General features: G+C 42.1%; 1 protein-coding gene across 4 annotated transcripts in view; it reads right to left on the bottom strand.

Moving 5' to 3' along the window:
* Nucleotides 1-17,961, bottom strand: part of LOC117358675 (endonuclease/exonuclease/phosphatase family domain-containing protein 1-like) — a 78,135-nt gene that overhangs the window by 17,274 nt on the left and 42,900 nt on the right. For all 4 annotated transcript variants that reach the window (XM_033940175.1, XM_033940174.1, XM_033940177.1 and 1 more), the window contains one exon: nucleotides 8,387-8,498. In XM_033940175.1, coding sequence (XP_033796066.1) covers nucleotides 8,387-8,498 — 112 coding nt within the window. The remainder of the gene's footprint in view (nucleotides 1-8,386; nucleotides 8,499-17,961) is intronic.

Raw genomic sequence — 17,961 nt, 5'->3', positions numbered from 1 at the left:
TTGTCCATCCCCTTCCGATGTCACTTACTTCTTCCGGAGCATGTAAATGACGTTGGAAGAGGATGGCCGGCAGACGCAGTCATCGCGGGACCTTCCTGGAGCAGAGTCAACCACGTTGTCGTCGATGCCGCCACCTGTTATAATGATTTCGGCTTTCGGGCTGAGCTCAGGAGAACATACATAATTGTTTCTGGTAAGGTAGGGGGAGTAGTTGTCAGGGACGATGGTAGAGATATGCATTGTAGCAGGTTTCTGGGTCTTGCTGTGTGTTTATAGAAGGAACAGATGTTCCAGCCATCATGCTGTGGCTTTTTTCAGGGTATGCTGTGAGGTCTGCAGTGCTCTTTATATATAGCGGGTTCACGGACCTGAGACCAGGGCAGTCTGTGGGTCAAGAAATTTGAATTTTTGACGGGAAAGTTTGTTGGGCTGACCTGATTGAGAACAGGGAAGTTTGTATTTTGGAAATCCAGGATGATTGTCAGAAAAGAGGCTGGGACTTGTGAGATGGAGGGAAAAGGCACTTGTCTTCGGCCCCAGTCCTTTTTGCACTAAGTTTCTTTTGGATGAGAGTTTGCCATGCTTTGTTTATGGAGAGCCCTTTATCTGCATTGAAGTTATTGGGGTGTCTTACAATTTCTATTGCCTCTTTGATTCTTCTTGGCCACCAGTGGTCTTCTTTCTCCAGGACTTTTCAAATCTAATTGTATGATCAGTTTCCCTGCCATGGAGGGCTACAGCTGATTTTTCAGTGTTGCATAGCTTGCGGTGTCTCTTGTGCTCTTTCAGCCTTTCCTCTATAATGTGTCCAGTCTCACCAATGGAGAACAGGCTGGGATTTGTGAGATGGTGGGCCAGGGGCAGATGATTTTCACTATAATTCAAGAAGCCAGGTTTTTGTGGATCATATTCTCTGGGCTGCTGGAGACTCTTAGCCAACTTGATGGCTGGGGGGGCGGTGGATACGGACTTACTACGCCAATGTATTGTGCCTTTCAGCTTGGACTGCTGTCACTGCATTCCTTTAACTTTAGTGCTGCTTTGTTGTAAAGCTTGGCTGCTGGTGATGGATGGGAAGGGGGGAGGAGGAAGAAGGGGTTAGAGGGAGTGGGAGTTCTACTCCACTGGCGCTCTTTTCCTTATTAGGTATTAGGGATTGGTTAACAGGGATTGTGGTTTATGGGGAAGTGGAAACTTTTGGTAGAGCCCGGATAGGAGAATAGGGGAGCTAGGGGGATGGGTTGGTTTGTTCCCTTTTCCCTGACTCCAGATGGGGTATTTTGAGGCTATAAATAAATAAATTAAAATGGCTACTGAACTTTATGTGAGGAAAATAAATAAACAAGAGAAAAAGGAAATCAATATGGTTCTCCAAACAAGTAACATAGAAACATGATGGCAGATAAAGGCCAAATGGCCCATCTAGTCTGCCCATCTTCAGCATCCACTATCTCTTCCTCTCCCTAAGAGATCCCACATGTCTATCTCAGGCTTTGATGAATTCATTTTTTTTTATTTTTTAAAAATTCTTTATTCATTTTCAAACTTACAATAAGTGTGACAATATGTCCAAACAAATTAACAATAAATATATCACTTAATAATCATCAATGGTATAAATGATATGCTCTTATCTCCCACCCTTCCCACCCTTTCCTATCATATAATCAATACCTTATACAATAAGTAACAATAAAATTACCTCCCCCTCCCCCTCTCACAATTGAACTTGTAAATTTAAGGGAAAAAATGTCATCTAATCAGTACAATACTTTGTTAACGGCTCCCACACATCTTGAAATTTCCTGAAACATCCCCGCTATATTGCAATAAATCTCTCCATTTTATAAACATGACATAAGGAATTCCACCAAAAATTATAATTTAATCTACTCCAATTTTTCCAATTATACGTAATTTGTTGAATGGCAACCCCAGTCATTATAAGTAATAATTTGTTATTGTTTGTAGAAATCTGACTTTTTGCTCTCATTGCCATACCAAACAGCACAGTATCATATGATAATGCCACTGGGTTGTCTAATAAACAATTAATTTGGTCCCAAATTGATTTCCAAAAATTCATAATAAATGGACAATAGAATAATAAATGATCTAAAGTCCCTACTTTGAGATGACAGTGCCAACATTTATTAGACTTAGAGCTATCCAATTTTTGTAACCGAACAGGGGTCCATAATGCTCTATGTAACAGAAAAAACCAAGTTTGTCTCATAGATGCCGACACTGTACATCTCATCCTCCAAGTCCAAATTCGTGACCATTGAGACACAGTAATTTGATGCTTAATCTCAATGCTCCAAATGTCTCTCAGACCAGTGTTTGTTTGTTTTTAAATAAATCCAGTCAGCAATTTATACCACTGGGCGGCCTGATGACCCATGAAGTCCGCCTGAAAGCATAAGAACTCCATACTATATTGATTATTAAGGTTTTTCCATTCAGGGAACCCTGCCTGAATGGCCTGCTTCAGTTGCAACCAACTTTCATGAATTCAGACACAGTCTCTGTCTCCATTACCTCTTCTGAGAGACTGTTCCATGCAGAGAAAATGGAGGATAACATGGGGTGGATAACATGGGGTGGGATCTAGCGAAGCTTTTTTTTTTAAGTTCAATTAGTTTTATTGAATTTTGTAAACAGTACAAAACACAAAACAGAAAAACTACAAAACCAGTATTGCAGTAAAACATACATGTAAGTGTCAGTTGTGCAGGTTATGTCAAATAAAGATTAGATAAGGTCAGAATATAACATATTGATATAAAACATTGATGTAATCATATATTCACTAAAGAGCATTGGTAAGAGTCACATGTACCTATGCAATGAACTATTTTGATATGCAATATGTCAAAACAGGAGACCATACTTTATTATAGATAAGATAAGAGTTAGTCTTTTCAGCTGCTATCTTTTCATATTTGGAAAAGAGACAAACCGTGTTCCACCATGAATTGTGGTGTAATAATGAAAAATCCTTCCAATTAGATAAAATGGATTGAAACGCTATAAGTAGTAAACATTTTAGTAACCTAGATTCATATTTATCAAGTTGATATTTTTTCAAAGCACTGGCACCAAAAATAACAATAGCAAGGGATACATCCTCACTAATATGTAAAATTTGGCTAATAGTACACCACACATCCGACCAGAATGGCAGTAAATGAGTACAGTTATAGAGCATATGTACTAATGTTCCTACTTCGGACATACATGACCAGCATTTATTTGAAGTAGATGATCCGAGTTTGGATAATTTGAGTGGCGTCCAGTATGCTCGATGGTACAAAAACAGCATAGTATGCCAGATGGCAGATGATTTTAGAGCTTTAAATGAGGAAAGCCAAATTTCTTTCCAGTCAAGATGTTCTACTGGAATCAAGACATCACGAGCCCAGCTGTCATGTAATACTACTGGAGGATTATATTTATGTTTGTGTAGTAGTTTATACCATGCTGAAGCTTGACCATTGGTAGCATTGATAAGGACAATCCAATGTAGCAAAGTAGGTTCATCTTTGGTTAATTTAGTTTTCTTTAAATGAGCTGTTAAGCAGTGTTTCAATTGAAGCCATTCATACTGGCGATTCGATTCTATATTATAAGACTTAGATAATGTTTCAAAATCCATACATTGATTTCCAATTAACAATTGACCAATGGACCATATACCCTTCCTGCGCCATGACTTCCATTCAATGTAACGACCCTGAATTTGCAGGCAAGGGTTACGCCAGATGGGTGAACTAGTGGTGTTATTCCATTGAATGGGAGCAATTTCATCTAGTTCCTGAAGAGCGGTTATAGTAGAAGATAGTATAATATTATTACGTGTCACATGTTCCTTATGAGCAAATGGTAGGTATCTGAGATTTTCTTCAGGTAATAAGGCACGTTCTAAATGTAGCCAAGCAGGTGTCTGTGAATCCAAGGAATCATGAAACCAGTGAGAACCTTGTCTGCACAAGAATGCCACATGATACTCATAAAGGCTAGGAAAGTTAACACCTCCATTATCCTTAGTACACTTTAATTTCCTCAGGGCGATACGAGGTGTTTTGGCATTCCATAAAAATTTGACCAGTGCCGCCTCAAATTTCTTATAAGCAGTAAGAGGAAATAGGAATGGAATCATAGACAGTATGTATGTGATCTTTGGCGCTAAAACCATTTTAATGGAATCCAAACGACCCCACCAGGACAGTTTGAGTGGCGACCATCTTGTAGTGGTATGATTGATAATATCCATGATATAAGAGATGTTATAGTCCTGAGTCTCCTCCACAGAAACTCCAAAGTAAATCCCTAAATATTTCAGTCTAGTAGGGGCATACTTAAGGCCCATAGCCCTGACATCATCTCCACAAGGTACTCCAGAAAGCGGCATGACTTCCGATTTAGTCAAGTTAAGTTTGTAACCAGAGACTGAGGAGTATGCAGTTATTGTATTGAGAACAATCGGAATGGATTCTAGATGAGTATATATTTGCACATCGTCTGCATAAGCAGTCAGTTTGAGGTTGAGATCAGCTATTTGAAAACCACGAATTGAGGAATTAGTTCGAATATCAATCAGCAATGGTTCCAGAGCTAAATTGAACAGCAGCGGCGACAACGGACATCCTTGTCTCGTTCCTCTTGATGGACGAAAGGATTCTGATAAGACATTATTGATGCGAAGTCTAGTTGTAGGATGGGAGTACAGCACTTTTATCATTTGAATAAAGGATTCATTGAAACCAAACCAGGACAAAGCTTTGAAGAGAAATGGCCACTCTACCCTATCAAAGCTTGAAGAAGGGTCCGGTAATTGACAACTAAGATTTAATTCTAAAAAATGCAGGATCATGCACTTGAGCTGCAAAAATTCAAGAGAACCGTATAGTATGTCAGATTATCTTAATGTGGCAAAACAGGTAGAAAAGGTGAAGTTCCTGTCCCAGGTCAGCAAAGGAAGCCTGAGCATACTATCCTGAAGAAGTGCTGGGAGTTGTCCACTCACCCTGAGGGAACAGGAAAGGACAGGTCCCAAGCAGAGAGCAGAGAAAACCAAGAGCTCCTTCGGGAGCTGGGAAGCCCTCAGGAAGAGGAATGCTGGCTTCGGCCTAATTCCCAGTAATCCCAGTACTGGCTGGTACTGACAGGGGGGGCCGTTGTAATAGAGGCGCTGTCCAGTGCTGACAGGGGGCATGGTGCAGCAGAGAGAGGGAGAGACCTTGTCCTGTATTAAGCTTACCTGGTAGAGCTTGGAGAGACTGGAGAGCCCTCAAGCTTGATGACCAGTAAAGGGCCCAGTGAGAGAAAGCATCTGAGAGACCTGGACAGTTCTCAGAGAGAGGAGACCTGAGAGGCTGGCAACCGGAGAGACCAGTAGTAGCCCAGAGTGAGAGTTTACCTTGTAGAACTTGGAGGGACTGGAGAGCCCTCAAGCTTGACGACCAGAGGAGGGCTTATTTAGCTAGGGCACAAGTGCCTTCTACTTAGTTGATCATACTATTCTTATGGATTATTTGGAGTCAATCGGTCTCTCTGAAAACCCTGGAATCATTTTAACACATTAGTGTTAAAATGATTCCAGGGTTTTCTGAGCAAACGATCTTACCAAGTTTATAGTGACAACACTCATTCCTTCAGCTGGGTAAACTCGTGTGGAGTCCTGCAGGGCTCCCTCCCCCTATCTCCACACTGTTCAACATTTACCTTGCCGCACTGGGGAACCTATTGCAAAGTTTAAAAATCAAATTGTACATCTATGCTGACGACATCACCTTAGTCTTTCCCCTAACAAACCTATCCCCTGAGACGAAGAACCACCTGACATCCATATTAAAGCAAATCGAACTATGGATGGACGAATTTAAATTAAAACTCAATTCAGAAAAAAACAAATTCTTCCTGGCAAGTCCGAACGACAAAATCAAAGATTCATCAATTTCCTTGAATGGTCAAGTCTTTCCGATTACAGATTCAATAAAAATTCTGGGAGTAACTCTGGACTGCTACCTTACTCTTGAAGCTCACACTGACTTGCTGGTCAGAAAAGGCTTCTCAACATTGTGGAAATTAAGAACTATCAGAAAGTACTTCGATGCTGTCTCATTCCGCTTACTGGTGCAATCCTCCGTTCTATGCTCACTCGACTACTGTAACATCATTTATCTGGGGTCTTTCAAAAAAAAAATCACTCGAAGACTCAGAATCATCCAAAACTCGGCAATCCGACTGATCTTTAGGTTAAAAAACTGGGAACACCTAACTCCCTACTACCTAAAACTCCACTGGCTGCCCCTCAATGCGAGAGTGGTGTTCAAATTTGCCTGTCTCTGTTTCAAATCCATTCTAGGTTCGGCCCCCATGTACTTGGTTTCCCACTTCAACCTAGAATGTCCATCCAGATCCACACGCAGAATCCATCTATTCAACCATCCAACACTAAAGGCCTGCCGTTACAAAAGATACCTGTACAGAACACTTGCCTTCCAAGCAGGTCAATTGAACGATTGGTTGGGTAACATCACGCACTCCTCTTCCTACCTAAGTTTCAGAAAACTTGTAAAAACAAACTTGTTCAACCAATTTGTAACCAAGTCCTTTTAAGCCCTACCTCTCCATCTCCAACCGAATTGTTCCCAAGATCTATCATGCCTCACCTCTGTATCATGCTCTCCTGTATTTTGATGATCTTACATTGTACCTATATTCACTGATTGTCCAGCTCTTCTTTGTTGTAAACCGCCTCAAACTACCACGGCTTTGGCGGTATATAAGAATAAAATTATTATTATTATTATTATTGAGAGGGCATTTGATTGACCTGGAGAGTGCTCACAGAGAGAGTGCCTGAGGAACAAGGGAGAGTCCTCAGTGGAGTGCCTGAAGGTCTGGGAGAGTTCTCAGGGAGTGACCGGTGACCAGAGGGTCTGTGGAGAGACCAGTGTACTGGGGAAGTTTGGGCTGACAGTGGCTGATGGAGAGACTGGTGTGAGAGACCAGTGAAGTGGTGTGACAGACCAGTGATGACCTCACCTTCATAGTATGCTAAGCCAAAGAGTAGCCAGCTTCCTTAGTTGCCTTCCTAGACAGGAGTTGGACCTGCTGGCGGGACTCCTTCTCATGTCTAGTCTTGTCCTGCATGAACTTGCTCTTCACCTGCTGGAAGCTGTCTGCATGCATGATCCACATGGACAACACCTCCAGCTCCAGTTCCTTGATCCTGCTGTTCTGCTCAGCCTGCAGCTCCTTAAAGGACTGCAGCTCCTCCACCTCCTTGCTCATGGGACTCCAAGGGACTGGCTGGAACCAAGAGGCCGGCAACCACAGTGACTGGTAGGGCCCAGAGTGAGTGACTGGTGATGGCTAGAGGGACTAGCTAACAGAATGTCTAGAGATGACCAGAGTGAGTGACTGATGGCAAAAAGAGGAACTGGCAAAAGCTGGCATGATCTTTAGTAGTCCAAGAGACCAGGAAGGTTGTATGAAGAACAGAGGTATAAGAACAGTGCCTAGGAGTGGAGAGGTGAAGGGCAATGACCACTCGGCCCATTCACAGTGACGGTCAAAGCCAGGAGGATGCTCAGGTGCCTAGGGAGATGAATTGCCAATAGGAAAAAGGAGATGATAGTGTCATTGTATAAATCTCTGGTGAGGCCCCATTTGGAATACTGTGTGCAATTCTGGAGACTGTACCTTCAAAAAGATGTAAATAGGATGGAGTTGTTCCAGAGGGCTCCTACAAAACTGGTTAGTGGTCTTTGTCATAAAGCATATGGTAACAGATTTTGAGAACTCAATATGTATACTCTGAAAGAAAGGTGAGAGAGAGGGGATATCATAGAGACATTTAATTATCTCCATGGCATTAATGTATAGGAGATGAGTCTTTTTTAAATGAAGAAAAACTTGGGAGTCATCTAAGGAAATTCTTTTTTACAGAAAGGGTGGTAGATGCGTGAAACAGTCGCCTGATAGAGATGGTGGAGACAAAGACTGTATGAATTCATGAAAGCATAGGACAGGCAAATTGGATTTATTAGGGAGATGAGGAGATACTGGATGCTGCAGATGGGCAGACTGGGTGGGCCATTTGGCCTTTATCTGCCATCACTTTTCTACATTGTTTCTCATTTCTTATAAGTAGTTCATTTACTTGTTGGACAGGTTTGTTAACAGATGCACATGTAAGGGGTAGTTTTGTAAGTGACTTGAGTGCATAGAACAGCATTTACACTCAAAAAGGTACTTACAAAATTATCCCAGCATATGTAGCTACATTGCTTGGTAAGGAAGCCAATGGGTCCTTACACAATTATTCATATGACAACCACACTCACTATCAGGCTTCACTGTATATTGTGCTTACCTTTCAAGTAAGGCTTTAGACCCTGCAGGTGAACAGCAGAAGAGCAGGAGATGTCCTCTGTCTTGCCAGGTTTCAAGTAAATATTGAGAAGTTTGAAGTTCAGTTTGTCTATCTGTAAAAGATAGTTATAAAGTGAGTAAATATCAGTGTCCTAATAAAGAATAATTATTGAAAAGAGTCTGAGTTGTACCAAAAATAAGAGGGATATGCTTTCAGTTTTGGTGCTGAAAGTTTATGCTTGAAAAGCAGGCACATTGAACCAGCTATTTTTGAGGGTGATTTTATTTTTGAAAATTTATAGACCTTAATTGTGTGCATTAAAGTGACTTTAGGTGCATAAAATCTCTAGCTTAGTGCATGTAAAATTAATTGATCTGCATAACTTTAATTTTTCAAACATAAATAACATTTTATGCATATACATTTTTTCTGAATCCAAAATATCCAAAACAAACCAGTTTTTTTTTTCTTTATATGTTTTGTAGAAAAGAAGCATGTTTTTTTGAATGCATTCCACTGAGTATGTCTTTATTTTTTCCATCTACAGAATATAACAGAGCACCTAGTGTAATTGGTTTCATGTTCAAATCAAATAATGGGATTAAGGGGTCCTTTTATCAAGCTGCGGTAGGGGTTTAACGCGCATAATACCGTGCGTTAAACTGCCTGCCGCGCTAGCCGCTAACACCTGCATTGAGCAGGCGTTAGTTTTTTAGCCGGCCGCGGGGGTTAGCGCGTGATGAAATGTCCGATGCGCTAACCCCGCTAGCGCAGCTTGATAAAAGGACCCCTAAGTATATCAGAGATGTGTAAAACTGATTTTTTTTTTTTGTAAATTTCTTTATTAGTAAGCAGAATGTAATACAACTACAGCAAAGCATCTATAGCAAAATGCAACTTAAAGAATTAGAAGTTGGTATAGTCACATCAAGGGTATGAACCATGCCAAGAAAATGAACAATAAATTACAAAATCTACAGTTGTAACCATTCCTTTCTTATGTTTTTTTTTGTTTTGAGTTCCCTCCCCCTTTCTTACCCCATCCCATGACCAAAATAATACCCAATATCCATGCTAGAAATGCTGCCAAAGAGCAAGATAAATTTTATTCCATGCCTGCTCCAATTAATCTAATCTGAGGCATTCCCACTCTGTCATCTGTGTCATAAGATGTATCCAGTGTTATAATGAGGCAGAATCTCTCCCACCCAATGTTGTAATATAACCTTTTATGTCAGACTAAAAGCCACAAGCAGGAGATGCGTGTTTCATAAGAACTCCCTTGATACCCAACAATATAATTTTATAAGACTATTCTGGGAAGCAACCTATAATCCCTTCCTGTCTGGACAAAATTCCCTGCCAGAAACTAGACAAAGAACATTCCAAAAAGTGATGTACAAGTGTCCCTAGATGTATGTTACATCAAGGACACAAGTCATCTGACCACAGACCTACTTGTTACCTCCTGCTCCTCATAATATAAGCTTTATGGAGTAGCTTTAGATGGATCTCATGTAGACCTACATTAGGGGTGACCCTAGTGGCCATAAGAAAACTAGATGACAAGTTGTTTTCTGACACCTCTTCTCCCAACTGTGCTCCTAAATCAGTGTCTAGCTATGCAAGAAAAGAAGGCCTATGTTCCCTGTCTAGCCTGTAACAGTAGTAAGTTTCTTGTGGGATGGCAGTAGGGCCAGAAATGTAAAATCCATCTTCAAGAAAGAGGGATATCTACCCCATTGCCTTCCTAGCGAGTGATAATAGCTCTGCTTTTGAAAATATGCACGAAAGGTACCACTGGGTCACCCCCCATCCCCACTAGCAATCCTGAAAAGAAGATATTGCCCCCTGCCCTAGCTCCAAAAACTGACCAATATATCTGCAATTCTGTTTACTCCATCCAAGGAAGGGGAAATTTTCCTGACCTGCAGGAAAGTTTGGACTGCCTGCAAACTCCAGAAAAGGGAAAGGGCCAGTCGTACCTCCTAAACTTACTCTCCATCTGCAAAGGTTGCAGCAATGGTGATATGACTGTGTTCCCCTTTCACCTATACAAACCACTGAATATCGAGCAAGAGAAAGCAGTGTCTGTCCAAATATATTCAGGAGCAAATTTATAAGAGCCTGTGTGTATTTCATATACCCAGCAAAGCAGGCGGCAATATTTTGCAGTCGAATATCAAGAAGACCAATCCCTCCCCTACCTCTATCTCAGGTCAGCTTATCCTAACTTGCTTGGCTCTCCAAATAAAAGAATTCACACCTCTCTATAAAAAGACTCATCCTTCCCATAATCCAATGGAGCATCATCTGGAGAGGATACAACAATTTAGGTAGGAAAACTATTTTCACAAGTGCAGTACGAAGGATATGGGTAGGTCTTTCCACCTGTGGCACAACAATTTAATAAAGTTCAATTTATCAACAATATTTCTCCTATATATGATAGATACATCTGGCAGGCTTTACATGAAGCTAAAATCACCAGTGCTTCTGATTTTTCAAAATTTATTTTTAGCAGATAGAAATATAGAAGCATGACAGCAGATAAAGGCCAAATGGCCCATTCAGTCTGTCCATCTGCAGCATCCACTATCTCTTCCTCTCCCTAAGAGATCCCATGTGCCTGTCCCTCGCTTTCTTGAATTCAGACACGGCCTTTGTCTCTGCCACCTCTACCAGGAGACTATTCTATGCATCTACCACCCTTTCTGTAAAAAATATTTCCTTAGATTACTCCTGAGCCTATTACCTCTTAACTTCATCCTTCATGCATATTTATGCCACATAGATACGGTATTTAAATGTCACTATCATATCATCTCTCTCCTGCCTTTCCTCCAAAGTATACATATTGAGATCTTTAAGCCTGTCCCCGTTCACCTTATGGTGAAATCTCAAAAACTCAAAAAGGGAAGAGACTCAAAACAGTAAAGAAACTAATCTTCCCTGACCCTAAAACAGGGGTGAGGGGGAGAGACAGCTATATCCACAGAAACTCAAAACAGGAGTGATAATAATATTAATAAGAGATAAATGAGGAGCCCTTAGTCACACAGCTCACCATAGGGTATATACATGACCCCTGATATGCTAACAGTCACAATATTGTGCCCATATGAGCATAAACTGTGGAACATCCTTGGGCTCACCCGAAATGTGATTCAATGTGTACTAGTGCACCAACAATCTTTGTGCTAAAAGTGCAAATATAAACACTGAAAGTATATGAACTGTCTCTGCCTCTCATCTGAGGGTGCAGAGGCGACCAAAATCAACCATCCAAGCAGGGACAGAAAAACAAGTGCAAAGTCCGAAAAAATACTTAACTACTCCATAGGTCAAGGTTCTAGGTAGCCAAGTGGAGAAGGCTTCATCCAAGGCAAGGCGGATGATGGGTTGTATTAATAGAAGTTTCATCAGCCGGAAGCCTGAAGTCATAATGCCGTTGTACAGGGCCATGGTGAGATCTCATCTGGAATACTGTGTACAATTCTGGAGGCCACATTATCGTAAAGATGTGCACAGAATTGAGTCAGTTCAGCGGATGGCCACCAGGATGATTACAGACCTCTCGTACGAAGAGAGGCTGAATAAATTACAGGGAGAACGTAGGGAGAGGGGAGACATGATTGAGACATTTAAGTACATCACAGGACGTGTCGAGGTGGAAGATGACATTTTCTTTCTCAAAGGACCCTCGGCCACAAGAGGACATCCGCTCAAATTCAAGGGCGGGAAATTTCATGGCGACTCCAGAAAGTATTTCTTCATGGAGAGAGTGGTGGATCATTGGAACAAGCTTCCGGTGCAGGTGATCGAGGCAATCAGCGTGCTGGAGTTTAAGGACAAATGGGATGCCTATGTCAGATCCCTACGAAGGTTGAGTTAAGGAATTGGGTTATTAGGGCATAGACTAAGGGGGTGGATCAGTAGGGTGGCTATAGCCCTTTTCTGCTGTCATCTTTCTATGTTTCTATGACAGGCTTATCCAAGCATATCAACGGAACTCCATTTCGAGGGTATAACAAACCCCCTTCCTCAGGAAAACAGCTGCTGGGCGCTGCAATGTAATGTAACTTGTTCGGACACCCGCCAGGATGAAATGGAAGAAAATGGCGCTGAACCCGGTTTATGGCCTCCACTCATAAACTGCAAATCAGGTGACGTCATTACGTCCAACGTCAAACCCGGAAGAAGGCCGGGAAATTCAAAAAGTATGTTGAGTCTGATGAAAGTGAAAAACAAAATAGAAGTGGCATTAAATAGCACAGTGCCACTCAATGTAGTCATTCAATCCCTGAGGGTGTACTGTGTGACTGAGGGCTCCCCGTTTATCTCTTATTATTATTATTATCACTCCTGTTTTGAATTTCTGTGGATATAGCTGTCTCTCCCCTTCACCCCTGTTTTAGGGTCAGGGAAGATTAGTTTCCCATACACCTTATGACATAGACCACCAACTATTTTAGTAGCCTTCCTCTGGATTGACTCCATCCTGTTTATATCTCCAGAATTTTACACAATATTCTAAATGAGGTCTCCCCAGAGTCTTATACCGGGGCATCAATACCTCATTTTTCATACTGGCCATTCCTCTCCCTAAGTACCCAAGCATCCTTCTAACTTTCACTGTCACCTTTTCAACCTGTTTGGCCACCTTAGGATCATCAAATACTATCACACCCAAGTCCTGCTCTTCTTTCTTGCACAAAAGTTCTTCACCCCCAAAACTGTACTGTTCCCTCGGGCTTTTGCAGCCCAAATGCTTGACCTTGCATTTCTTAGCATTAAATCATAGCTTCCAAATTTCAGACCATTCCTCAAGTTTCATTATGGCCTTCTTCATGTTATCCACACCACCAGGGGTGTCTACTCTATTGCAGATTTTGGTATCATCCGCAATGAGGCAAATCTTACCAGACAGCCTTTCAGCAATATAGCTTACAAAAATGTTAAGAACAGGCCCAAGAACTGAACCTTGAAGCACATCACTGATAACATCCCTTTCCTCAGAGTGATCTCCATTGACCACTGCCCTCTGTCGCCTTCCACTCAACCAGTTCCTGACCTAGTCTGTCACTTTGGGGCCCATATCGAAGGTACTCAGTTTATTTATTAGACACCTGTGTGGAACATTCTCAAAGCTCAAAGATTTTGCTAAAATCTAAATACACCACATCTAGCGCTCTCCCTCTATCTAATTGTCTGTTCACCCATTCAAAGAAATTTGATCAGATTTGTTTGACAAGACCTGCCTATGGTGAATCCATGTTGCTCAGGTCTTGTAATCCACTAGATTCCAGAAATTTCACTATTCTCTATTTTAAAAGCATTTCCTTTAATTTACTTACCAAAGAAGTCAAATTTACTGGCCTGTAGTTCCCTACTGCTTCCTTACTTCCACTTTTGAGGACAGTGTGACAGGGACCCTGCGTAGATCGGACCCAGAATCCCACACTTGTCATTGGCCCAGTCCTACCCCTGAGCCCAGCTTTAAAGCTCAGGCTGTCCAGAAGGAAAGAAAGAAACAGCTCAGAATAGGAATTTTTAATACTGGCCCTTTAAGAAACCCCAGAGCAGAGCTCAGAGGAGAAACATGGACTTGAACTAAGCACTGGGTGCATATCAGAATGTTTTAAACACTAGAGTGGCTGCATTATTGGTTTTGCCTTGAGACTGCATTACAAGCTGAACATGTGGCTGGCCAAGAGAACTGTGTAGGATGTGACTCTAAGGACAAGAGTTTTGAAAATGTTTTTTTGGTTTTGTTCTTTATTAATGCTTCCTGGTTTGTGAAATGCTTATGGAAAGACATGCTAAAATACCTGGACCCTAAGGGTTAGCAGCTGTAGTGTTGTTTGACCAGGGCCGCCATCAGAAATTTCTGGGCCCCTTACTGAGCAATCCTATTGGGCCCCCCACACACCCCTCCCCCCCCCTTCTTCCATGGGCCGAATGCACACATACTTTTCTGCTAATGCTCCACCTAAGCCAGTCCCTTAAAATCTTCTCACGTCCATTGGGTGATTTGGCATAGAGGAGATATTCATAAAAAGAATGTCCGTCAAGATCTTTACTCATAGACTGTGCCATTTGCTTTAAATCATCTTCCATCATTAATCCAAATTGCACAATTCTTTCTCTGTCTTTGTCCTGAATGACATCTGGCCACATTGCTGGATCCTTCCAGTCAACAAATTTATGAGCAGGCGCGGAGAACGCATTTTTAAACAAATGTAGTTTATCCTTGTACTCCTTATGTAATTTTAATCATCTATGGATATGTTTGTATGTTTATTGTTCAAATGGTTTTATTTATTTCCCCAAATTTATTTTTGTTATACGCATTGAAAATATTTTATATTGCGTTTAAATCAAAATCTCAATAAACTTGAAACTTGAAACGAGTGCCCGTGAGATTGTGGGAGGGTTAAATACTCAAAACTTAGAAGAATAACAATTTACTTAAAGTTTTTGCTACGCCAGCTTTCTGGTATCTTTACATATAGTGGCGTACGTAGTATATGTAACACCCCCCCTATCTGTAAGAAAAACATGATTTTTAGTAACAAACCACACGTCACACATGAGTACCTAGGAAAAGGCAGCATCTTACATATTGCAGTGAGCAGTACATCAATACACCCATTGTAAAACTAAACAAGCCAGACCAGCACAGATCAATCCTACACCGTCAATCCTAACAGAAAACCATGTCTTTTGAACAAACAGAACACAGAAAACACCTTCGCCTAGTATGGAATATGTCATCACAAACTAACCCCTAACCCTTTTACAAAACTGTAGTGTGGATTTTAGCCATGGTGGTAACAGCTCTGACACTCATAGAATTCTGAGCATCAGAACTGCTACCACCACGGTTTGCGCTAAAAAACGCTCCACAGTTTTGTAAAAGGGGGGATAAAATAGAAATACATAGTTTCAACGCTCTAGCTCAGAGGTGCCCAAACTTTTTGAGCTTGTGAGCTACTTTAAAATGACCAAGTCAAAATGATCTACCAACAATAAAATTAAAAAACACAAAGCACACTATACGCTGAAAAAATGTTAATTATCATTCCTATTCTGGTTTTTTTTCAAAGAGGTCAAGGGAGATGACTCTATGCATTGTCACCTCAGTAACAACCATACAAAAATAGACAAATATACCCCCCATCCTTTTTATTAAACCACAATAGCAGTTTTTAGCGCAGGGAGCTGCGCTGAATGCCCAGCGCTGCTCTTGACACTCATAGGCTCCCTGCGCTAAAAACCACTATCGCGGTTTAGTAAAAGGGGTCCATATTGTAAAATATAGACAGCAGATATAAATTCAGAACTGTGCATAGTAAGTGAAGGGAAGTTTTCATCTCTGGAAATTTACCCAGTTAACTATTAAGTTATTTGAGCAAATTCCTTTGAAAACTGTGGTAATACTGCCTCCACTTTGCTAAATTTAAAATAAAATCATTTTTCCTACCTTTGGTGATTTCATGAGTCTCTGGTTGCACTTTCTTCTTCTGACTGTGCATCCAATCTTTCTTCCCTTCTTTCAGCCTGTATGCTTCCTCTCCTCCACACCTCATTCCCTCCCCCAAATTTTTCTTCCTCTCTTCATGCCCCCTTTCTTTTTTTCTGTTTCTCTTCTTTCCTTCTGTCTCCCTGCCTGCCCCCTTTCTTTCTTTCTCCCTGCCGTTCCGTTCCTCAAGCCACTGCCACTGCCGCTGCCATTGGGGAACAGGACCTACCAATGGATAACAGGCCCCAAAGCCTACGCTGACGCATGCTCTCCCTGCTTCGGCCCGACCAGCATTCCTCTCCCCAACGTCAATTCTGCCATCGGAGAGGAAGTTCCGCCCAGCCAGGCAGCGATTGGCTGGCCCGAACTTCCTCTCCGACTGCAGAATTGACGTTGGGGAGAGGAAGACTGATCGGCCCGATAGATCACCAAAGCAAAGTGAGTCCTGGGTGATCGACTCACTTTCCCTTGGCGAGCTACTGGCGCCCCTGCCTTAGAACACTGCCTAGGACCCTGGGGGAGCCCGGGCCCCCTGTCAGCTCCGGGCCCCTGAATGCAGGACCGGTAGTACTGCCCTGATGGCGGCCCTGTGTTTGACCAGCACTGCCCCCAGGCTTTCTGGTAAACTTGGGCTCATTACCAGTCCAGCTAATGTAAGAGCCTAGTTAGCTGTGAAAGGAGCAAAAGAAGAAAATGTTTGGTTCTTTTTCCCTTTTGAGCTGGAGCAGGATAATCCAGATGAACTAGGACTACTATGGACTATAAAATTAGACTCTTTATTTGGGAGAAGTTTTTTCCCTGGTTTGCTTAGTTGACTTTGAGGGCAAATGCATAAGGCTACCTGACATGAATTGGAGTGCACAGAGAAGCCTTAAAGAAATAATACATGTTTTTTTTTCTCTCACAAAAAATATGATGTGCTGTCTGGTTTACTGAAGATAGCAGTACTCAGGCTATGGCCTAGTTAATCCCAAGAGCCTCAGGAGATTACACCACAGTGGGCCTGGGAGACACTGCATAAGGGGTGTTACAGGTCACATTTCCAGCTTTTGACCTTGTGGTAGGGTACCCTAGGCAGGTCCATAGCAGCCACCTAGGAGTCCCTGTCACAAGAAGGACCACATCTGCCCTTTTCCAGTTCTCTGATACCACTCCTGGCTCTAATTAAGCATTGAAAAGGTCAGCCAATGGAGCCGCCAAAACTTCCCTAAGTTCCTTCAGTACCCTTGGACGTGCGCCATCCGGCTCCATTGCTTTGTCCACCTTTAGTTTAGCTAGTTCCTCACGAACACAATCCTCTGAAAATCGATCAGGGTCTACCACACATCCAGCCCTATTTGCATTTGTCTTCTGTGGTCCCACTCCTGGCACTTCAGCTGTGAACACAGAACAGAATAAAGAGGTGTGGCCACTAAAATGTAATCTAATCTGGTATACACTTTATGTACTTGAGAATAGTAGATAAAGTCAGTCTCATCCGGATGTAGCATGCATCAAATATCAAGGAGCCCCATGTTTTTGAAATTCACACTTTATCTTCCCCACCCTTAGGGCCCAGATTCTCAAAAGTTTAACGCCATTGCTAAATTGTTTTCCCAACGGTTTAGCCTGCATGCATTTTAGCGGCAGATTATCAAAATTGCTTATCTCTGTTTTTAGCAAGGTTTCTAGCAGTCTCCAACACTGACATATAAATGGGCTTTTCAACATTAAAATGAGCACTTCGGTGGATTCTTTAAAATCGCTGAACCATTCTCCAAGAGCGGCATTGGCTTTTGGCAACAAAAATCAGCGACTGGACCAGGGGTGCCCGTACTGCTAGAAAAGCCATTTTGAGAAGCACACCCCACCCCCCCCGCAGCGGGAGAGATGCCCACTCTCTCCTGCTGCCAAGCGAACACTCCCCTCCCCCCTTCTGATTGGCCTGGACACCCAAGGCACCTCCTATGAGTATCCAGGCCAATCAGAGCCTCAGGCCCCTTCCTGGTGCATCTGGGGAGGGGCCTGAGGCTCTGATTGGCCCAGGTTGTATAAGGACTTTAAACAACAT

Source organism: Geotrypetes seraphini, chromosome 4 (genome assembly GCF_902459505.1).
Source record: "Geotrypetes seraphini chromosome 4, aGeoSer1.1, whole genome shotgun sequence".
Lineage (NCBI taxonomy): Eukaryota > Metazoa > Chordata > Amphibia > Gymnophiona > Dermophiidae > Geotrypetes > Geotrypetes seraphini.
The sequence above is the reverse complement of the archived record's forward strand: the minus strand, read 5'-3'. Positions and strand labels throughout refer to the sequence as shown.